The 24,823-nt window shown below is 33.9% G+C and overlaps 1 protein-coding gene across 2 annotated transcripts in view; it reads right to left on the bottom strand.

The window, feature by feature from the left end:
• The window catches only part of ntrk3b (neurotrophic tyrosine kinase, receptor, type 3b), a 102,406-nt gene that overhangs the window by 36,048 nt on the left and 41,535 nt on the right, over window positions 1-24,823 (bottom strand). Inside the window, exons 5-11 of one of the 2 annotated variants that reach the window (XM_042759528.1) lie at window positions 19,615-19,769; window positions 18,306-18,448; window positions 18,077-18,218; window positions 10,766-11,068; window positions 9,963-9,977; window positions 8,409-8,458; window positions 8,210-8,312 (exon numbers count right to left, since the gene is read on the bottom strand). In XM_042759528.1, coding sequence (XP_042615462.1) covers window positions 8,210-8,312; window positions 8,409-8,458; window positions 9,963-9,977; window positions 10,766-11,068; window positions 18,077-18,218; window positions 18,306-18,448; window positions 19,615-19,769 — 911 coding nt within the window. The remainder of the gene's footprint in view (window positions 1-8,209; window positions 8,313-8,408; window positions 8,459-9,962; window positions 9,978-10,765; window positions 11,069-18,076; window positions 18,219-18,305; window positions 18,449-19,614; window positions 19,770-24,823) is intronic. The other variant, XM_042759529.1, reaches the window with a different exon arrangement.

Genomic DNA, 24,823 nt, shown 5'->3' with positions numbered 1-24,823 from the left:
CAGACAGAAGTCTTTGGAAGACTGGGATATAGACCATGGATAATCAGGATCAGGATAAATGCATGTACATATATGCATGTATGGAAACAGGTGCTACAAAATACTGAAATTTTGCATAAGCTAGGACAATTGTGGTACTTTTTTATATTTGTAGTATTTTATAATTGATACTTTTATTCAGCAAGGTCACTTTAAATTAATGGTCCTATTAAAACCTAATGGTACCAATGGTCAATAACCTATCACTCTATCAAATACAGCTATTTTGTTTAATCATGAATAGGGCATAACATACCAGAATGGAGCCAGTGATTGAAGGCGACTGTGATTAAAATGGATAGTTTTAAAACACTACAAAGACAAACTTTTTAAAACAAAATGCACAATAACTAGACATTCCATTCTCTTTCCTGTTTCCTTGTCTAGTCCAAATTTTCTCTTGTGGGAGAAGTTTTAGCTGAAGATTTCTTTTCCTCACCTAGAATGATCCACAAACACAAGCTCAAGATAAACCAAACATGTCTGTAATGAGAATTCTAATAATGGACTGAAAGTTCTGGAACAATTTCATCTCACCAGTTCACAATTAACTGCACACAAGCGGTTTTGTATAATCTACATGTGCTCACCCAAATCATTATCAAAGCATGTCCAGACCGCATCAGCTTCTATCATGTTTAATGGTGTTACGGCAAGAGGGACTAAGCCATTTCACTAGCATGAAATTGATTTAGTGCACTGCCTTTAGGGGGCCGATAATGACCCCTCATCTCTGCATGACACACACCTTCATCTCCATTTCATACAGCCTTAAGAGGGAGAGAACAGCGTTTATCAATGTCCCCTATTCCCTATATAATAGAGTTGAGATGGGCAGTATCTGTCTGGTGAACAGCATTGAGAGGTTAAGTGATTTTACTATGCAGTACTATGTAATATGTTGGAAAAAATGAGGTTCTTTACACCAGCACATTTAAAGAATAACATAAGTCTATCCACAGGTTACTACAAACAGAGACCATACTACAAAAAGAAAAATAAAGTATTTCCGAATTGAATTAACAACATATATACCTATATTTTTAATGTTAAATGCCTTTAAAACAGCATAATTTGAATTTAATTTGAACTGAGTTAGCAAATAGAATACCCAATTGCAATTTAAATTTCTAAGATGGATGTAAAAACGTCATTGATGGATGGATGGAGGGATGGTCAGATAGGTAGATGCATGGAAGGAATGAATGGATGGATGATTGGGTGGATAGAATTAAAGGCTGGAGAGATAGATGGATGGATAGATAAATGATGGATGGGTGGATGAATAAATGGAAGAATAGATGGATGGAGGGATGGATAGATGGATGAATTGACGGGTTGGATGGATTTAAACAGATGTCAATTTTCAACAGATGGATGGATGGATGGATGAATGAATGGATGGATGGACAGATGGGTAGATGCAAGAACAGATGGATTGATGGACAGATGGACAACTGGATGGATGGATGGATGATGGATGGACAGATGGATAGATGCAAGAACAGATGGATAGATAGACAGATGGACAATTGGATGGATGGACAGAATGGATGGATGGATGGCCAGATGGATGGATGCAAGAACAGATGGATAGATAGACAGATGGACAATTGGATGAATGGACCAGTGGATGGATGGATGCATTAATGGGTGGACGATTCGATGGATGTACAGATAGGTGGATGTATGGATGGATGGATGGATAGATAGATAGGATTTGGTAAAGTCCTCTTCCTATGATTCAAAATCCAGTTGGCTGATTTTTGTACAACCTTCATCATTTTCTTTAAAAATAATTCTATGCAGAAATCACCTGCATGATGCCTACAGTGTTCTGGGTGGTTGCCTATCCCATGCAAAAATAGCTGATCTCTATGCTGGTCTCTAGATATGGCTCAAATTACGCTTTCAATGCAAGTCTATGGGCTTTCTTCTGTTTTATAGTCCAAATAATAATGCAAGTCTGTTGCCGGTAAAAAAGGCCTCACTTTGCCACATGAATTGAGGTATCATTCATGTTTGTAGTGCAAATAGTGCAGGATGAGTAATGCGTCAAAGTTTAACACTTTTTCAGGTTTCAGGTTTGTACAAATGCTTTAGCAAACACCACTTATAATACCAAATACTGCTACAGTCAGGCATAATGGTTTCATACTGGCACTGTGTGAGATCTGGGGAGCACTTGAGCAACAAATGAACCTGAAACAATGATCAAATACGAGATGAGTAAGGATTTTTTTGGAACAGAGGTGTTTTCTATCTCAAGAGGGGTATATGTTCATTTTTATTACCAAAATGATGTGATTACAGATACTTGTCCGGTCGCAGGTAGGGCAGGAATATGGTTGAAACCGCACAGTGCATTAATTCAATGGGGAAAGCATCCTTTTAAACCCTTAATGGAGTGAAGAGCTTTTCAAAATTGAAAAATAGAGCTGAATGGCCCTGTTCCACTATGGAGGAGGAGGAAAAAAGGCAGCCGTTCCTTGCTGTGATTTTGACATCAGAAAATGGTTATTGTTCTGTATCAGCGACAGCTTCACTATGTCTTTGTACATGGCCGTCTGTCAAAGAAAGTGCATGTCAGGGTCACTGCAGATATGCGGGCGGGTGTCTTCACATGTGAGCTGTTGTTCTATGTGTGGCTCCATTGACTGCTTCATTGGCTGGGGCAAGGTGAATCAGTCAGGCGTGAAATCTTTGGGTTTGATGATGTGTGCTAAACAGCCCTTGGCTTATTGCAGTAATGTTGCCGAGGAAGGTTTAAGCCCTTGTGACAGCGATGATAGGATCTTAATAGGCAGGTGAGCTATCAGGGCAAAGAGCGTGGAGGGAGGCAAAGGGGAGGGTTTTTGCGGTGAAGCTAAAATAAACCCTGTCACATGCAGTTAGTGATGTTACCATCATGAGTTATGACTCAGTCTTTCTCCCAAATATTTGTCAAAAAGCAGATCTCATGGAATTTCAGATGTCTGACGTGATATTAACGTGTGAAAATTGTTTCCACAAAAATATTGAGCAGCACAACTGTTTTCAACATTGATAATAATAATAATAATAATAATAATAATAATAATAATAATAATAATAATAATAATAATAATAATAATAATACATGTTTCTTGAGCAGCAAATCAGCATATTAGAATGATTTCTAAAGGATCATGTGACACCGAAGACTGGATTAATAATGCTAAAAATTAAGTTTTGCATCACAGGAATAAATTACATTTTAAAATATATTCAGACAGAAAACAGTTATTTAAAATTGTAATAATATTTCTTAATTATTGTATTAATGAATTACTGTTTTTATTATATTTTTGATCAATAATAAATGCAGCCTCGGTAAGAATAAAATACTTCAATAAAACTTTACAATAAGGTTCCATTTGGCAACATTACTTAACTGTAACATTAGTTAGCATTCAGTAATCTTAGTTTAATGTAAATTTCAATATTTACTTACACATTATTAAAATCAAAAGTTGTATCTGTTGTATTTGTATTAACTTATGTTAACCAAAGTTAATAAATACTGTGAAAAATGTTTTGCTCATTATAAACTAATGCATTATCTAATGTCAACTAATAAAACCTTATTGTAAAGTTTTACACACAACTTATGAATGATCCAGAGAAAACATTCTCAGTGAAAATGTCTGACAGATATGCAGTGTACTTGCATACATACTTAGCACTTCCATTCAAACACATGGAAAGATTCTGTCTTTTGCTGCATACTGCACCTACATTCAGGTTTGTTGAACTCTGACCTGCACATTCACATATATATTGAATATATTAAAATATATTTAACCATTGCAGGATGTTAGTATCACAGACTGACCTCTTGGCTCAATAAAGTGAATACAAACTTCAAAGCTTCTTGTTTTGCAGTGTTCCGGGAAAGTAAAGCAGATAGTATATTTTAACTTTTAAAGTATTATTATTTGGAATGTAAAAAGAAAAAGAAAGAAAAAGAAGCCCTAGAGGAGCACAACATCATATCCTGATGAATCCGGTTTATTCTAAATGCAGTAGTGCAAAGTTAGTAATTATCATAATACCCATCCAAAATATCTACATACTGTATGAGTGCTTTCCGCACAAGCTCACAGTCTGTAAATGTATTCCTTATGCTCTATAAAAAACTTTAGAGCACATGAAGCATTTTTATCCACAAATCAAGCTTTAATGCACATTGTTTTTGTTATGAAAAATAGGTTTATACTTTCATATAAATAATTTATGAAATAAGACTTATTGTAGGGCAGTTTTGCTATTTTGCTATTCAAATTCTAAAAATTATATATATGTATATTATATATAATTATATAGATATATATATATATATATATATATATATAGATATATATATATATATATATATATATATATGTATATATATAGTATATATATATATATATGTATGTATATATACAGTATATTAATATATACATATAAACACAAATCAAAAAATAAATATACATACAATTTAAATGTTTATTTTTAATAAATATACCTATAAAAGCATTATTTTTGAGGAAAAAAATACATTTTACATTTTATGGATCAAGATTTTTTAATAAAAACACAAATCTGATTATATTACAGATCTGAGGCTGGACAAAATGTCTGATTATAATTCAGATAAAGCCTGAAGCTCTCTTAAAACATCTTCTCCTGACAGGAAATGAATGCATTATATGGAACTGAATTTAATAAAACATCTTAAATATCCCCAGTGGAAATGTTGCAAAGAGAAATGCTTGAAAACAACATTTCCCGTGCACTTTCTTCTTGGTAATGCAAATCGATTATCTGTTTTATTATTGGCATTTTGATTGATAGCAGACAGGAAATTATTAAAAGAAGTTTCCCTCCACAAGATCAGGAAATTATGGAAGCAAAAACCAAAAGCTCTTTTTAAGAATTTATTCAAGTTTACATAAAAGATGAGACAGGTTATGATCAAACCATCCCTTGCACTAATTTATTTTAACAGTAGTTGCTTTATACAAGGATCATTTATCTGCGATAACATGTTTTGTTTTTTTAATCGCTGTGGTTTGATGAACACAATGGTTGTCAATTAGTATCCTATGGGAAAAGGAAAAATTAAGCAAAAAATTAAGCACTGTTTAAAAATTCTTTTTTGAGAACTAATTATAGTAGGGCCCAAATCTGTTGATCATTATAAAGGCAGCAATGCAATGCTTTTCTTCCTTGCCACAATATTGTAATACAGAATATTTTTCATAAAATAATTGTCATTCCAATGCAAAAGTGTATATTTACTTCCATGCACATAACCTTAAGAAATAATTACCATCTGTTCATTAAGTATTGCGGACTACAAGAGAGTATACAAATTCTTAAGATAGTTGGAGGTAAAATTTGATAATGCGCTTAAATTAAGAATTTCCCTCTCTTGATTTTTCCCCACAATTACAACCAAACACCAAAAATGAAGACTGAGCCAGATTATGAAGCTTTACCATTAGCAGAAGTGCCCTAAATGGCTTGAAAGGCAAGCAAAACTTGCCGAACATTGTGAGGCACAACATCTGTTCATGATTTTATGATTTAATAGCAAAGGTCCAAACACCGAAAGCGAGAAACACACACACACACAAAATCAGATTTTACTTGCTGCCTCAAAATAGTCTGTGATCAAACTCCAACGGCAAAAAAAGGCTCCCGAATGATTGAGTGAGGCAAAAATCCAATACAGCTCAATTTGAGGTAATGGCTGCCTAAGACCTCCAGCTGATTTGAAGAGAAAAACAGTACAAGTGGTGTATTGTGGGAAGGCCAGTATGCTGAAAAGGGCTCATATTGACGTCACACTTTGAGTGTCAATCCTTTTATGCCTCTTCAACCTTGCCAACGAAAACATAATGAGCCGTTCCTCTCGGAGTGAACAGAACTCATATTTTCTGTCTCTCACAGGACTGTCACAACAAAGTGAGAGAGTGTTTCATGTTATGACACGTATGAGAAAAGAGCAGGTCAAGGGGCTTATGCATAATCTCAGTGTGTTTATGTTGGTTTAGGAGAGCAATCTTTGAAAAGTGAAGATGGATGTGAGGTCTGCAATGCGGATGGGAAATAAAAGATAATTTCCTGTAATTTGTTTCCTCTTTGACATATTGCCTCGGACACACAGTCATTATTCAAAGACTGAGTGAAATGAGGGCAACACTGGGATAAGATGGCAGTTTCCGGTGTATAACTGTGTTAGAGTAGAGAATGGGGTAGTTGTAACACTTTTTAGTTTGAGTTTATTTATAGATGTTGGTTAATGTTTAGTTTAAACCTTTGAAATCTTGCCTCAAACAGTTTGGACATGTCTACAGTCATTTCCAATGTTAATTAAATGTATAACTATGCAAATAATGTACTTGTTTTGTTATAAATGAAATAACAATTCAATCCAGAAATTACAAATTCATTTTTATTTAGCCAATTTACATTTAACATTAATGTGTACGTTTAAAAGTATTACTTACGTTACTTAAAATTGTAATATTTGATATTTAGTGAGTGTTACAATTATTGCTGCTCATCCCCATGTTCCATGTACGGTTTTTATTTATTTGTTATTTGTTTGGAAAGAAATTAATGTTTCTATTAAACAAGGGTGCATTCAGTTGATCAAAAGTGACAGTCAAGACTTTTACAATGCAGCACAACTGTTTTCAACATTGATAATAATAAGAAATCAGCATATTAGAATGATTTCTGAAGGATTGTGTGACAATGAAGACTGGAGTAATGATGATGAAAATTCAGCTTTGCATCACAGGTGTAAATTACATTTTAAAATATGTTCAAATAGAAAACATGAAAACATTATGTTTTTACTGTATTTTTAATCAAGTAAATACAGCCTAGCATTAGGGGCTTCTTAAAAAATCATACTGACCTCAAACTTTAAGCTTTGAATATGTCTCATCTATTAAAGGCTGGTTGCATAAAATGTTTAGACTAATCTTACAAGTTAGTCATCTATATTTTTTCTTTAAGATTGATCATATCTTTTTGAAGCTGGTTACATAAAAGCATAAATTGGACTAATTTGAATCCAAAAAATAAGTCTCATTAGCCCTTGATGAACTGCTAGCTGGTCAGACTAAGACACTGTCTTAACATAGTGTCTAAGTTTATGCAACTGGTTTCAGAAATTAGAGTCTGAACTATTTTATAATATTTGTTTTACAATTTTGAGTCTTTTGCATTTAATTCAGTGGTTATAAAGCCTGAAGCTGGGTTTATAAAAATCTGTCTAAAAATTGCATACACGTTTGAAAAGACCTGAGGTGAGTAAATGGGTGTTAAGATTTATAGCTTGAAATATATGGTCAGTGATATGATTAATACACATAATACCATTGGCATCAATGCAAAACCAGAGTTAAAGAAATATAAAACTATATATATACATACACATATATAGTTACAGTGAACTAAAATTACTCATATTGTCTTGTTTTTGTGGTACTGCCCACCTCTACTACAAACGTAGGCTTGAATATTAAACCGTATCTCTGAAAACACTGGCTCCACAGTGATATAAACTATAATATTAGCGGAGGAAGTCAGGCTAACCAAAGAAAGGCTTGCAGGCATTTCCGCCAACTGCCTTCCCAAGGTCTGAGACTGGAGGATGCATTCAGCTCAAATTCTATTCACACAAACCCACACAGCACAAACCAAACCCTATCTGACTCATGACTTGCCAGACCATGTTTAAAAGCAGGCTCTAAACATAGCCTAAAACCAAAGCCGAGAACTCCTATTATGTTACAGAGTCTCCTGAGATGATTGACAGCTGAAAGACTGAGAAAATCTATTGTGTTGCTTCAAGAAAGGATGAAGAGAATTAAGAATATTTAGCTATTTTTGCTTTTTCACGGGAAAGTCAAATGGACCCTTTTTACTTGAAGACACATTAAGACACAAATGTTTGTTTTTATAATCTTTTATCAAAATGTATTAACCACTCCCATCCAACCACCTGTTGTAAAGAAACCATTTTTCACAATCAAATCAATTCCCCATGGATAAAATCGCATCCAGCGCAATATCCATTGACTTTCCTGAAAATATGGAGCAAAAAGTTGCCGTTATTTCAACATTTAGCAAAATAATCTTGTCATACCTTTTATCCCAAATTTGTTGCGTCTGCTGTATTTGTTGATGAGGACGAAAATCACAATGAGGAAGACAAAACCAAAGCCAGCCAGACCAACAGCAATCGACATCTACAGGAAAAAGCAATAAAGCAGTCAATGACACAGCTATGTCTGAAATTGAATTTAAAAGAGAACTTCAGCCTTTTGCTTTTAAGGACGTCTTACTCCAAATGAATCTTCTTCAGGACTCTTTGCCTCATCTTCAGATGTTGGAGCTACAGGAAATAGAAAAGACATTGCGCAATTAAAGAGGCCAAAAATGCTTTCCTTTAAACAGTCTTTTTGTTGTTAACCAAAACTTTTTATTATTTTATTGCAATAAAGCTGAGATATAATAGAAATATTAAAAACTTTTAAAAAGTAAACAAAAATTTGATATGTTACATTGGCATCCAACCGAAAAAAGTTTAAGATGTAGTACAAAAATTACAAAAACCTAAACTAAAATTAAAATGAAAACTGAAAATATAAAATATAAATGGGGTATTAATAAAAAAGAAAACAAAAATTACATATGTTACATTGGCATCCAACCGAAAAAAGTTTAAGATGTAGTACAAAAATTACAAAAACCTAAACTAAAATTAAAATGAAAACTGAAAATATAAATGGGGTATTAATAAAATAATAAAATAAAAAGTTAATAAAATAATACATAATATATATAATTAGGTATACTATATATGATTAGTATTATATACACATCATCATGCTATATGGCATAAGTTGTCACGTCATTAAACTGCTTGTTATAGACTTTTTGGCAGGCTAAAACAATTCCTGAATGAATGAATGAATGAATGAATGAATGAATGAATGAATGAATGAATGAATGAATGAATGCTAATTTGATACCAAATTTCAAAATATCTGAATTTAAAGACGTAAATCTAATGTAATTAGACTTTTGACTTAATAACTCTTCAGCCCTGTGACAACTAGGTCTGCTTCCACCAATATACTGAATTCGGTCTGTTTCTCACTAGACATTCACTTCATGACTTGTAAATTTTTTATGCTTCCTGAGAGGCACAGTGTAAACTGTTTTGGTTCGGGAGGCTTTTGTTTGAACCCGTGTGGCTTGTTCACAGGTGTCAGAGAGGAATTGCCATTTAATTGAGTCATAATGGCAGAGGTGCAGCAGGGCTCACATATTACCGAATCACGCACCCAAAGCACGAGCCGTCCTCGTTGGACTCGAAAACAATTACACCGTCCTGAACTTTTAATGCATAGAGCTTGTATACGTGCCAAAAACATGCTGTAATTCATAAGGGCTACTCTGTAATCTACCTCTGTTTAGTGTCATTGGGGGTGTCCTTTTTTACAGATACTAGGAAAGATTTCAAGTATACAACTTTGCTATGTTGAGCATTTTTGTTTGCCAACTTCTTTGTCCTTTGTGCACTAGAAAGGAACTCTTATTTTGAGATACCGCTCGAAAAATGATACTGTTTTATCAAATTCCTCAATGTTGTACTAAGATCATAGATTATAATGTATTTTATATATATATATATATATATTATTATTATTATATTATTATTATTATTATTATTATTATTATTATTATTATTATTATTATTTATTTTATTATTTTTTTTTTTTTTTTTTTATAATTTTTTTCCTTCAGTTCAGCAAGCAGAACAGGGACATGAGATGTAACTAATATGTTTTGTCTGTCTGTATTCTTTTGGTCAAAAAGAGAGAGGCACTTACTGTACTCAATTATTCCTAAAAGAACAGCATAAGAGGAAAAAAATAAAAACATATAAAATATTAAAAATGGAAAACATTTTAAAGCATAAAAATTTACCATTCAAAGGTTTGGGGGCCGGTAAGACTTTTTGTTTTTGAAAATTAATACTTTTCATTTGATATGCATTAAATTTATGTATCAGATATTTCAAATAAATACTTTTCTTTTGAACTTTCTATTAATCAAACAATCCTGAAAAAAGGTATTATGGTTTCCACAAAAAAAATTAAGCAGCACAACTCTTTTAAACAATGATAATATTAAGAAAAAATTATTGAGCAGCAAATCAGCATATTTAGAATGATTTCTGAAAGATCATGTGACACTGAAGACAGGAGTAATGATGCTGAAAAATTCTGCATTGCATCAATATAAATTACATTTGAAAATATATTGTAATAGAAAACAGTTATTTTAAATTATAATAATATTTCACAATAGTACAGTTTTTACTGTATTTTTAAACAAATAAATGCAGCCTTAGTGAGCAGAAGAGACTTCTTTCATAAATATTACATAATCTTACCAACCTCAAACTTCTGAACTGTAATGTATATAGATTTTATAGTGAATTATGTATTCCTACATATATATATAATATAATATAGTATCACATATATTGTTTTGTATGTATAAGCAGGCACACATATCAAGGTATATCAAAATAAAATGAATAAATATCAGAGTCATTCCTGTCAATAAATATCAATAAAATCATTCATCCCTCAGGCTACAAAGGTAAATAAACAATTAAATAGCTTACCGTCATCCTCAAACGGTGGCTCAAGAAAATAGCCGTAGATGGTTTTGGTGACTGACCCGAGGGAGTTAGAGGCTACTAGGGTGTAGTTTCCATTGTCGTAATGCGTGGGGTTCTGAAAAGTCAAGCAGCCTTCCAAGTAATCTTGGTAGTGCTCCATCTCCATGCGGATATACTCGCTATGCAGGATCTCATGGCCCTTGCGGAACCAGCGCAGTGTGGGATGGGGAAAGCCCCTCACAGTGAACTCAATGCAGGTGTGATGGCGTCGCTCCGGCTCGTCCAGCCTCAGGATTACTGGTGGAACTGAGATGAGGAAAGAAAAGCCAAGGGTTCATAGGAAGACAGAGGCTTTTATGTAATAGATAGAGGTCAGAATGGCTGACAGCAAATTTTCATCTGTTACTTACACAGATTTCTCACCCATGGTAATACACACACACACACACACACACACACACACACACACACACACACACACACACACACACACACACACACACACACACACACACACAGGTCCTTCTCAAAAAATTAGCATATTGTGAAAAGTTCATTATTTTCCATAATGTAATGATAAAAATTAAACTTTCATATATTTTAGATTCATTGCACACCAACTGAAATATTTCAGGTCTTTTATTGTTTTAATACTGATGATTTTGGCATACAGCTCATGAAAACCCAAAATTCCTATCTCAAAAAATTAGCATATTTCATCCGACCAATAAAAGAAAAGTGTTTTTAAATACAAAAAAAGTCAACCTTCAAATAATTATGTTCAGTTATGCACTCAATACTTGGTCGGGAATCCTTTTGCAGAAATGAGTGCTTCAATGCGGCGTGGCATGGAGGCAATCAGCCTGTGGCACTGCTGAGGTGTTATGGAGGCCCAGGATGCTTCGATAGCGGCCTTAAGCTCATCCAGAGTGTTGGGTCTTGCGTCTCTCAACTTTCTCTTCACAATATCCCACAGATTTTCTATGGGGTTCAGGTCAGGAGAGTTGGCAGGCCAATTGAGCACAGTAATACCATGGTCAGTAAACCATTTACCAGTGGTTTTGGCACTGTGAGCAGGTGCCAGGTCGTGCTGAAAAACGAAATCTTCATCTCCATAAAGCTTTTCAGCAGATGGAAGCATGAAGTGCTCCAAAATCTCCTGATAGCTAGCTGCATTGACCCTGCCCTTGATAAAACACAGTGGACCAACACCAGCAGCTGACGTGACACCCCAGACCATCACTGACTGTGGGTACTTGACACTGGACTTCAGGCATTTTGGCATTTCCTTCTCCCCAGTCTTCCTCCAGACTCTGGCACCTTGATTTCCGAATGACATGCAAAATTTGCTTTCATCCGAAAAAAAAAAAGTACTTTGGACCACTGAGCAACAGTCCAGTGCTGCTTTCTCTGTAGCCCAGGTCAGGCGCTTCTGCCGCTGTTTCTGGTTCAAAAGCACACGCCTGTGCACGGTGGCTCTGGATGTTTCTACTCCAGACTCAGTCCACTGCTTCCGCAGGTCCCCCCAAGGTCTGGAATCGGTCCTTCTCCACAATCTTCCTCAGGGTCCGGTCACCTCTTCTCGTTGTGCAGCGTTTTTTGCCACACTTTTTCCTTCCCACAGACTTCCCACTGAGGTGCCTTGATACAGCACTCTGGGAACAGCCTATTCGTTCAGAAATTTCTTTCTGTGTCTTACCCTCTCGCTTGAGGGTGTCAATGATGGCCTTCTGGACAGCAGTCAGGTCGGCAGTCTTACCCATGATTGCGGTTTTGAGTAATGAACCAGGCTGGGAGTTTTTAAAAGCCTCAGGAATCTTTTGCAGGTGTTTAGAGTTAATTAGTTGATTCAGATGATTAGGTTAATAGCTCGTTTAGAGAACCTTTTCATAATATGCTAATTTTTTGAGATAGGAATTTTGGGTTTTCATGAGCTGTATCCCAAAATCATCAGAATTAAAACAATAAAAGACCTGAAATATTTCAGTTGGTGTGCAATGAATCTAAAATATAAGAAAGTTTAATTTTTATCATTACATTATGGAAAAATAATGAACTTTTTCACAATATGCTAATTTTTTTTGAGAAGGACCTGTATGTATATATATATATATATATATATATATATATATATATATATATATATATATATATATATATATATATATATATATATATATATATATATACTCTTTCCACCACAACTCTCTTATATTTCTGGAATCAACACTATGACAACTGTGACGGTCAGGCATGGTTAGGTCTTTAACTGTGTGGGGTTGGGCAGTTTACAGTCCCCTTTTGTCCTTGAAGGTATCAGTGCCCGTAATCCAGATTGGCAGCACCTGCGCTAGAGCCAGATTGGGAACACCTGCGCTAGATTCTGTGGGAAGGATATATACTCCGGCTCTTTGAATTTCAGTTGGGCTTTGATTCGGTTCCACTCCTGCTAGCAGCAGCACCACACCTTTGTTTTGTTATAGTTTGTTTTGTTACCGCTTCTCAACACCACAACGTTACTCTAGCCACTCATCCACATTTACACCACTGATCCTACTGACTAACACACTCTATATTGTTAATTGTTAGTTTATTGTTTAAGTTGTTATAATAAATGTTTATTTTTGGCAATTCTTCGTGTCCTCTTCGCATTTGTCATGGCCTTTGAGTCGGGTTATGACACAACAAACTAATCTAATTTCATTACCTGCAAAATGACAATGCATACAGATAGTCCTTAATGTCAGATTTAAATAGAACAGAATGCGGTGCAGTGTAAACGGAGCCTAAATGTGCTTTCAAACTTGGTTCGCTTGCATGGTCCGAACCCGAGTTTGATTGCCCCCCCTCCCCCTGCCCCCGCTGGACTGCATTCATATTATTTTATTTGGGTCCGAACCGCGGTTTGCTTGCATCATCAAGCTGCTGTTTACCCTGTTGCTTAGTAATGACGGTGCAGGAGAAGGCGGCAAATGCATAACATTACTCTCTGCACTTTTATGTATTTACATTTTTGTACCCCAGGCCAACCTTTTTAAGCGGACTCAGGTACGGTTCGCGGACCCGAGTTCGGAAGACCAACGACCAACTCAGCTCTTTGTGAAATGGAGCTTTGTGCTCGTGTATCATACCTTTCACATCATCCAAACGAACCAAACTCTGACATCAATCAAACCCGGGTGCACACCAAAAGTGCTAGTGTGAAAGCACCCTAAATGCGCTTGGAAATATAAATCTCTATTCCCTTTCATTGTATGGAAAACTGAATCTCAGACATTCAGCCTAACATCTTATTTTATGTTTCACAGATAAAAGAAAATAATGCACACAACATAAAACTGACGATGGTGACAGATGACAAGAAGAGTGAGTAAATGATGATACATTTTTATTCCTTTAATGTTAAAAGTTAAAGACTCAAAGATTTACTTTTTTACTTGTTATGTTAATATGCACTATAAGTTCATAAATTGGGTCTTCAATGAAAAACGGACAGAGCATAAATGGACAGAGGGTCAGCTCGTAATCTTGCTGTCACAGACTGTATATTATTGTATGCTTTTCAAAGGTAAACCGCATGCAAACGTCTTGTCTGACACTGCACATTTGTTTGTCATTCAAATGAGAAGGCATCATTATTGTCAGCTGCCTTCTCTCACCGAAGTGATTTGTGTTTGGCTGACTGATGAGACTAGACGAGAGATATATCCCTCCTTGTAGAGCGGCTCGGCACACATCCCGTCTAAACAGATGACATGTGTTTTAGAATCAGCATGCAGCAGACCCTTGCTCTCGGCCTGTCTGCTCTCACTACTGCATGAGGCCTGTCATTTAGAGAGTCCTGCTGCAATCCCACCAGGAGAGAGAAAGAGAATGGGAGGGATGTGCATCCCATATGTGCATCTCATATTCTGAGCTTTTGATCGGAATGCTAAAATCCAACTGGTGCACTTTTCATTTGCATTATTAATGTGGCTAAGTGGAACAGGGCCAAACCTTTTGGCTTTGCCGACTTTGCGCCCAGTTGTGATGTTTCTCAAATCCAATCTTTAGGACTGATTGTCCATCCTGTCAGGTAATGAACATTATAGTCAAGAACGGGTCTACAGAGGCTGTCATTTATAAATTAATTAATTAATTAATAAAATTAATATTTATTGAATTAATGACTTTTCAACCTTATATGAATTTAAATATATATATATATATATATATATATATATATATATATATATATATATATATATTACAGTTTTAAAAAATTGCTTGAGGCGCCACTCGGTGCATGGGGCCTATAACGAATACAGTCAATTCACCCCCAATCCAGAAGGGAGCGCCTGCAGCAATGCAAAGCTCTTTGATAACCAGCCGCCAGCAGAAGAACAATGAATGCTGTGAGTTGCACACTTGAAAACAAAGCCTACTAGACAGTGACCATGTGCTGATTCTGAATGTGTCTCTCACAGACTGACAAAGGAGTATACTTTAAAGACTTGTGCACTCAACTCTTTGTGAAATGGAGCTTTGTGCTCATGTACCCTACCTTTCTCATTCGGCACAAATACAAATATTCCATAATATTTCCATATTTGCAATGTAATGTATCAGAATGCTAAACTATAATTTATTAGGCAGTTGCCTAGGGTGCAAAATGACTGGGGGGCGCCGCAGGAAAGTTTTTTGTTTTTGGTCGAACATCTTGTGCTCCTACACCCATATATTAAGCAAAATAACTTCTGACAGTTTACATAATTTTAATACTGATCGATCATCAAACTGATTAAAATAATGTTAGAATAAAATAAAATGAACATCAACGAAAAATTATAAGATTTGACAACATGTCATGTTGGACTAATTTAAACACTTTCTGAGTCATGACGTAATTATAATGCATCATCATAACGCATTAATTATGCACGGCACACGCAGTTAAAATAGTTTTGCCATTTATGTGCTCTTAAAGTATCATTTCTAAAAAATGAGTGAAAAAATATCAATAGCCTATAGAGATAAAAATCTTAACAAAAAGTTAACGACCGTGTATTAGCCCATAATGTTTATGTAGCATTTTGAAATAGCCTTTTTAGAACATCTTAACTGGCAACACTGACACCGTGGAATGTTTTTGCTTGAGTTAACTGATTATTTAATTTTACTTTATTTTCTTTAAAATAAATTTAAGCTTCTGTAATGTTGTTTTAATATCAGTTACATTACTGCTTGCTTTTAATTAAAAAAAAAAAAAGTGTCTAAAAGTCTTTTGAAAAATACCATGACTAGGACTATAATCTAGCAATCATAAAATGAAATAATTAAGTTTAAGTATGAAATTTTCCACTGTATGTATGAACAAAATTAAAATGAAAGGTATGGGTATGCTAATTAGACTAACTAGCTAGCTAGCTGGCTAACATGTACAAATAAATTACAAAATGTAGCCTTTATTTTGTTGCCACTGTTGTCTGTTAGACTATTTTAGACATTTCATATTGTTCATATTTCTCTTTGTTGTAATAAGTACTTGTCACTGTAGGCATAGTTGTGGGAGTAGCTCGTGTCTGGTCTCTTCAATAGGCTTTTTTAACATAGTCACTCCAACATCTCCATTTATTTATTATCACAATTTATTTACTACTTATTTATGTTCATGCTTATCAGTATTTATGTTATGTTATGTTATATGTTATGTTTTGTTATGTTATGTTATGTTATGTTATGTTATGTTATATGTTATGTTTTGTTATGTTATGTTATGTTATGTTATGTTATGTTATGTTATGTTATGTTATGTTATGTTATGTTATAGTAATATGTGGCTATGTATGTGGTATGTGGCAAAAAAACAATTTTCAGAAGAATAAATAGTTTTGAATGAAGTGTTCACTTTTGCAAGATATGTGAAACTGTATGTTGTGTGTTTGTTTGTGGTCTTGTGTGTTAGAGTTTTGAGAAATGGAGCTATAGTTTCAAAAACTTTTAAACCGTAAATTCACAAAATTCTTTTAATTTATTAAATATTAACTTTCCATATTAAATCATTTTATTTTCATACACAAATTTAATATATAAATACATACTAAATACTAAATGGACAAAAAATATATAAATAATGAGCTTTTTATATTACTTTAAAGTGTGTCTAAAATCATATACAGTATTTTAATTCATTCAAATAAGAAAATATTATTAAAATAATATACATATACATATATATATATATATATATATATATATATATATATTTTTTTTTTTTTTTTTTTTTTTTTACAGATTTTAAATCAAACATACCCACAAAACTGTATGAGAAAATTACCATTTTTAGAAAACATAAAAAATAATATACAATATTTACCTGATTGGACACCAAATTTTAACAGGATAAAAAGCTAAGTATAATATAGTTAGCTATATACAGGGTTTATAAGCCATCAGAAATCATTCTTCACTCTTCCTTAATAAAGACAAGACCCTGTACTTGGTTATCAAAACCAAACTTGACAGTTTTTCCTCTCAGCGCCTGTATATCTTGCCAATGTCATTTCAATTTAAAGTCAAAGTCATTAGTCAGCAGAGTGATAAAATGTAATGCTTTTCATCTACGCACTGTCTCAAAATCATATGTTGTTTAATGAACATGATGCCTAAGTGTCAGATCATATCTGAGTCCTAAAACATTAAAGCCATCAGTGAGAAAAAGTCCTCCATTCCTATTAAAACATGGAAAAAGTTGCATAGATGTTTCGGATTCAATCCTGTCTCTGGCTGATTCTCAACTTATACCTGTTTAACACGGTGGAGAGCAGGTCTATTTTTATGTATGCATTACAACCTAACACATTCCATAAACACATGCGTACCCTCTGATTAAATTAACACAAAGTCTTACAGGTTCGTAGCTGTTAATTGGTGTATCGTTTCATTTAGTACCTTGTTCTATATTTTAAACCTGTCCATACAGTTTTTTTCAGAAGAGAGTAGGGTGTTATGTTTAAAGTTTGCAACATCAGTCAATGTATTTTTAATGTGACTTTGAAAGGATTCATACACCATGTTCAAAAAAATGGCATCAATTATTCAGCCTTTTTCTTACTTTTTTTTTTTTTTTTACAGACTTTCACCCTTTTAAAACATCAAAACCCGAAACTAAAATATATTATCATACCACAATCTAGTTTGATTTAAGTTTCATAAATCTTAAAAATTGGTATTTTAGCATTGCTTAAGTCAGTGACTGTTTGATTCAATCTGATCTGGCTTCTGATTGCTAAAAGTACTAGCATATATTTATATTTTATAATAGCATATACGTACATAGCACAGCCAGCTGAAGGGACACATTGGTCATCCCGACCACATTCTCAGAGATGCAGGTCAGAACAAATCCATTGTCGTCTCTGCTCACGTTGACCAGCGTCAGGTTGATGGAGTGAATGTTGGGCCAGTAGACATTTGACTGGAGGGCAGACGAAAAACATTATGCTATGGTTAGACTGAAAATAAGGTTAAACGGTGTGTTTGGGGTGGGATGAATGTCGCTCACCTGGTGCGTATTGATGGAGTGAAGGCCGTTCACGGTCCAGTCCACCTCAGGTACCGGAGACCCAGAGCCATTACAGCTGAGGGTCACGTTACCGCCCTCCAGCACAGTCAGGTTACTGTGAGCAACACTGATATCTGGCAGGTCTAGATCACAAAAAGTATTATTATGTACATTACTTGATTACACTCTTACAAGAATTTACAATAGTAACCATGGTTTCTGCCAAAATCTGACTTTTTTTTTACAACTGTAAGTCCAAAATGAATTAATTGGAATGGTATATGGTGTGAACTATTTGAATATTCCAGTCCTTTTGTTTGCTAATACCAAAGCATAATATAGCATTTGGTGTAAAGTATGGCTAGCATGGTCATTTGTTGAAAGAAAAGTCAATAATTTTTGATGTACTGTACTACTATTATATATACACATTATATATTGCTGCTTTATACTTTAATTATCTGGAAACTGGTGAAATGTTATGCCTTATTATATTTCAGAATGACGGCTGTGTACTCAAATTAAAAGAAAGCATCTATATCAGTGTTGTAACTTCAACCAAACCATTAAAAAATGTTTCGGTAACTGAAATAAAGCTAAACATAATTATGAAAAACTAACCTTGGCTGCTAACTGAAATAAATACATTTAAGTTGAAGTACTAAAATTATTTAAAAAAAAAAAAATACACCAAATAACATTAAAGAAATATATACAATTCATAAATTATTAAAATATATAAAAATGACAAGCATGTAATTATTGAAACTGTTATTTTTATATTTTGTTTTCATTTTAATTTAATGTAAAATATTAATAAATACTCAAATGGTATATAAATAATATTAAAAGACACTGATCTATAAAATATGGCCACATATACATGATTAACTTTAATAATCTGGGGCAAATTTTAACCCCCAAATGTGCATAGATTATAAACTAGCAATTTACAAACATGTATGATTTATATTTTTAGACATAGATAATGGATAGATCATTATATATATACATATACCTATTTTTTATGTGCAATTCTCATTTGTATTTTAATTTTTTTGCATGACCAAAAAAAAGGGGAAAAAAGAAAGAGAAAGAAAAAAAGAATACGATAGATTAAGAAAAAAATGGTTGCATGATTTCCTTCATTAAGATAGCAATTCAACTAACAGATCTTACTTCACTCGCCCCAATACTGCATCATAATGTGAGATAAATATTGCATCATACGAATAATATAATCTTATATAACAATATGTAGTGCATGCTTGGCCTACAGCTGTATTATTTATGAAGAAAGATGTCTTACCACAGTAGGCAATGCTCATTGATCTCAGGCGGATCTTGCTTGCGCCGTTCTTGCAGTAGAGTTGCTGGGTGTGCAGGCCAGCCTCACCTCGCAGCTGCCAGAGCTGAATCCATCGAATCTCACAGCCGCAGTCAAAGACGACCCCCTCCAGCCTCCTGCGTCAACAACACAGCCAAAGCTAGTTATACAGTTCCCAAACTCCACCATTTTCATGCTGTGTTAACTCTGAACTGGGCATGCAAAAATCAATCAAACTTTGCCTGCTCTAGTTGAAAACAGCAGCTTTGTGACACTGTCTCCCGGGTGGTGTGGCATAGTGACCCGAACTGATTACTGAAAGGTTGTAGTTACCCACATGGGGAGATCCATAAGCAATCACCATCATGCCCTTGAGTAAGACTCATAACCACAGGCAGCAGGGCTCAACAGTGCGAGCATTTCACTCACATTTGCTATTAAAAATAACAGTGCGCAAACTTTAAAATGTATTTAGGAGCATCTGTGTGAATAAAACAAGTCTCTGCAGGTATTTAATTATTATTTTTTAAATAGTATAACATAAGTCTTAATAATCATTTTGAGAGGTCTTAAATTTGTGGATGGAAATGCAAGAATCTTGATTCAGCCTAATGTGATTATTAAACTTCAAAAGGCTATGACTCATTAAATAAATGAGCGCTGCATGTTTAAAGTTAAAACAGTGCTGTTGCGCGTTCTACATTCTCACATTTTCAAAGTAGTTCGCAATCAGTGAATACCGTGCATTTATGCACATTTAACAATTGATGAATTGTGACAGTGTTTACTTAAATTTTTTGATTTTTAATTTTGTAGTATGTTGGAGATTGTTGTAAGAGTGCATATGTTATCTTCATGTTTTTGAATGTGCAGCTTCAAAATAAGAGTCCTGGTGCATTTCAGGCTTGTTTATAAAAATCCTGCATTATGTATTATTGGTATTTTAGTTACAAAAAATTTTTAAACACAAAAAAATTTGACAAAAATTATTCAATTACTAAACAGTTGGTCTACAGTTTGAAGCTTTTTGTACTCTAATAAATTACTTAATTTTCTAAAAAACTCCTCATAATACTCTTATATAAAAAAACCACATAACCACATAAATTTTCACATAACTTTTTTTTTTTAATTTTTTTAAATCATTATTATTATTTTATTTTTTTAATGCGCTCCTAAATTTTCCAGTTTTTCAACTGGGAAAAAAAAGTGAATGTCAAGCCCAGGTAAGTGTAGCCTGTTTTGAAAAAAGAATCTGCTAATTGACTGTACTTACTATTGCATGACATGCATTGCACACATGAGCATTTTGTCAACTGCATCTTTTACATGTCACATACATGATGCATAACATAAACAGTATTAAAAGCATGGGTTTTTGCATTTCAAAGCTGTAAAACTGGCAAGTGCACAAAGCACAAAATTCCCATTCCCAGCAGTGACATTCTAGATTCAGTTACTAAAACATCAGATTATTAAATGATGTTTATGCAAAAAAAAAACAAAAAAAAAACAAAAAAACAATGAACATTAGCTTAAAGCAGATCTTAATAGCTTCCAGATATTTACTTTATTTTACACCAGAAACATACCCAAGTATGTAGACATGCTTGGACAAGACATTGTAAGTGCACTGTCCCATGACAAATCTCAGTCCTGATGTACGTATCCTAGGTAATAGATTTAATCTCTTTCTGAGACATTAAAAACAGATGCGTTATTATTCAGATAGCTAGCTATAAGAAGTCGACAGCTGAACTTAACTGCAAGATTGTGAAAAGAAAGAAGTGATTGCAGCAGACAGCTGCTTGCTTTAGTGCCTACAGAAGGCAGTTTACACTAATGCCTTGCAACACAACACATACTTTTTGCAGAATTATGAATTATGTTCTAAAACATTACAGAAAGCAACTACATGTGAAATCGATCTTGCACAGCTAGGAGAATTTGCAGGCTAGTACTTGTGCAAAGTTTCTGGAGTACAAACATGTTCAGATATTTTTTACTTCAAAACAAAGACAATTTTATGCAACAAACTACAGTACATACAGTATACATACTACCGTGCAAACACTTAGGATCAGTCGGAATGTTTTAAAGAAATTAATAATATCTAGCAAGGATGCATTAAATTGATAAAATGTGACAGTAGACTTTTTATAGACTTTTAGTAGACTTTGCATTATTACAAGAAATTAATACTATCTAGCGTGGATGCATTAAATTGATAAAAAGTGAGAGTAGACTTTTATAGACTTTTAGTAGACTTTGCATTATTACAAAAAAAAGTATATTTCAAGTAAATACTGTTCATTTGTACTTTCTATTCATCAAAGAATTTGGGGAAAAAAAGGATCAGGGTTTCCACATGGTTATTAAACAGCACAACTGTATTCAATATTGATAATAATAAGAAATGTTTCTTGAGCAGCAAATCAGCATATTAGAATGCTTTCTGAAGGATCATGTGACACTGAAAACTGGAGAAATTGTGATGAAAATTCAGCTTTTCATCACAGGAATAAATTAAATTTCAAAAAATATTACATAACAGATTTTCTAAAACTAATGAACTCTTCCATGAAGTGCATAGTATGCTGACAAACAGGAATTTGATAACATACAAAGCTGTACTTGGTAAGTGGACATTGATTACTGGAACAGTACAACATTTCACTTTATGAAAAACACAGTCGCTGTGGCTGAATGGAAAGAAAGATGAGGCACTCACAACGTGATGAACTGTATATCATTACCCACAGGCTTTGATCTCAGCGTGAAACTTTAGTCCATTAATCTGTATGCTCGGGTTGGAAAATACGCTACTGTATGTTTTCAGAGCCCTTCATTATTTTGCAAATCCCTTTCTGCAAACCTCCAGGAGTCAGGTCACCCGCAAGAACAAATGCATCTGTACAGTGCGGAATGAGCTGACAAGTAGAATGACCAAAATTATTTGAATGTGATTCTGAGAGAAATATGAAACCGTGTCTTCATGAAGTATACTAAGAAGTTGTGAGAGAGACTATTGACAGCAACAAAAAAATAGATGTGTTTTGTTTTCTAAGGCATCATTTACTCTACCAGGAATAACCCAGCGGCAGCTAATGGGGGGCCTGACTATCATCAACGATGACTGACAGCCCATAACATGATTATGCACACTGATCAGGTTTAGTTGGGCGTGTGCACCTGAAAGCTATTGAGAAATGAAATTGTAAAATGCAACTCTTAAAAATGTAATGGGATTTTTTTGTTTGAAAAATAAAACAAAACCAGATCAAGATTTTTACATTTGACATTAAGTGGAGACCCAGCATACTACCGAAATTGCTTAAAAGTAAACAAAAACATATTTAAAAATTGATATTGAGATGTGGTTTGTTATTTGTTTTCTGTATTTCAGTATTTTCATGATTTTCTCTGCTATTCGTGACCCTGAACAGACCTGTGACCCACCAGTTGAGAATCACTCTCCAAAAGGATGAAGTCTAAATTCTCAATTCTTTTTCCAAACCCTCAGGCTGATATTATATTACAATGACTGTTAGGATGGATTCACTTGGTCTGAAAATCAATAATGCCCGTGAATCTCATCTAGCTTTGAAGATTACACCATTATAACTGATACCAGTCCACACCATTCATCTCCATAATTCATGCAATTTCCTTAGTGAAGTTCAAATTTGTTTGTTTACAAAGTATATTCAGTAGGAATAAAAGCAGATTTTCCAGTTGTTCTTTCCCATGCTTTTTCTTTCCTCCATTCATCCATTCTTCAAGGTTTTTTTTTTTTTGTAGTTTTGTATATGATAGATTAGATTTGTTTAATAATATTTATTTCATTTTTTTGATAAATAGTGCTTTTTATGATCTATTGCTACTAAAAAATCTGTCACTGTTTTACTTTTTGCATCAAACATTTTGAATCTAATTGGCTATAATGACTGTTTTGCTGAAAGGATGGCTCTTGTAAGTGAAAAAAAAAACACTCTTTGTGGCATTTCAAATTAAATTAATATTTTCTATCATATATATGCTTGTTCTGTTTTTTATTTTATTATTTTTTTCAACAAAAGGAACTGTAATTTCAACCCAAGAGTCATATACATATATTGAATATTTTCAAAACAACAGGCTGAAAGGTTAAGATATAATCTGTAATCCCCAGCCCATCTTGATGTCACTTCCTTTGACAAAAAGGAAGTACTCACTTACTCTGACAGAGGACACACTCAGACCTTATGCTGATGTGATATGTCTGCAAATTTCTGTGTACTAAGTGTCCTTGAAGACAATGACTTTGTCGGATTTATTGTAATGCATTTTTTCATTTTCATTTTAAGTGGAGTTTAACCATATGATCAATAATTTTGATGACACGTCATGCCAGTGGTGAATGTATCACCAAGTCATGTGGTAAAAAAGTATATATATTTTTATTTTTTAAGAAAATGACCAATCGTTTCACTAGATAAGACCTTTTATTCCTCGGCTGGACATTCAACCCATTGGTTCCCACTGAAGTCCATTATATGGAGAATAATCCTGGAATGTTTTCCTCAAAAACCTTAATTTCTTTGCAACTAAAAGAAAGACCTGAACATCTTGGATGACACAGGGGTCAGTAAATTATCAGGAAATTTTTATTCTAGAAGTTAACTAATCCTTTAAGCAGGGTTCCCCTTTCTTATTATCCAATGAATTCTCACTTCACAGTCATACATCATAAATAGATAAAACTCCTTAACATAATTTAATAAAGCAATCATTAGTTCTGGCAGGTCACATCAGTCAAGCTTGCATCAGCTGACTCAGCTGATCCATGTCTACCTATAGAAATACAACGCCTATCATGGCATCCCTATGTAGGGTCTATTCAGTATTATTAAGCAGCTTTATCACTTTGCTCAAAGCTAATTACCCTCCTCCATCCCCAGCTCCACCTTTCATCCAACAGTCGGGACTTGGATTTCTGATTCCTCATTGAATCAGACTAATTTTTTTTTTTTCAGAACAGAACAAAACCGCCAATCTAAACTGTATGCTAATTGTCAATCATCTTTGATGATAGTGGTTCTGACAGAACTATAGGTTTCCCCCTTAAAAACAGTAACACAAGAGTTAACTGGAATAACTATAAAGATTTACATCCACTATAGAAATCTCCATTTTTTTTATTAATTTCTAC

This window comes from Cyprinus carpio, chromosome A7, assembly GCF_018340385.1.
Source record: "Cyprinus carpio isolate SPL01 chromosome A7, ASM1834038v1, whole genome shotgun sequence".
NCBI lineage: Eukaryota > Metazoa > Chordata > Actinopteri > Cypriniformes > Cyprinidae > Cyprinus > Cyprinus carpio.
The sequence above is the reverse complement of the archived record's forward strand: the minus strand, read 5'-3'. Positions and strand labels throughout refer to the sequence as shown.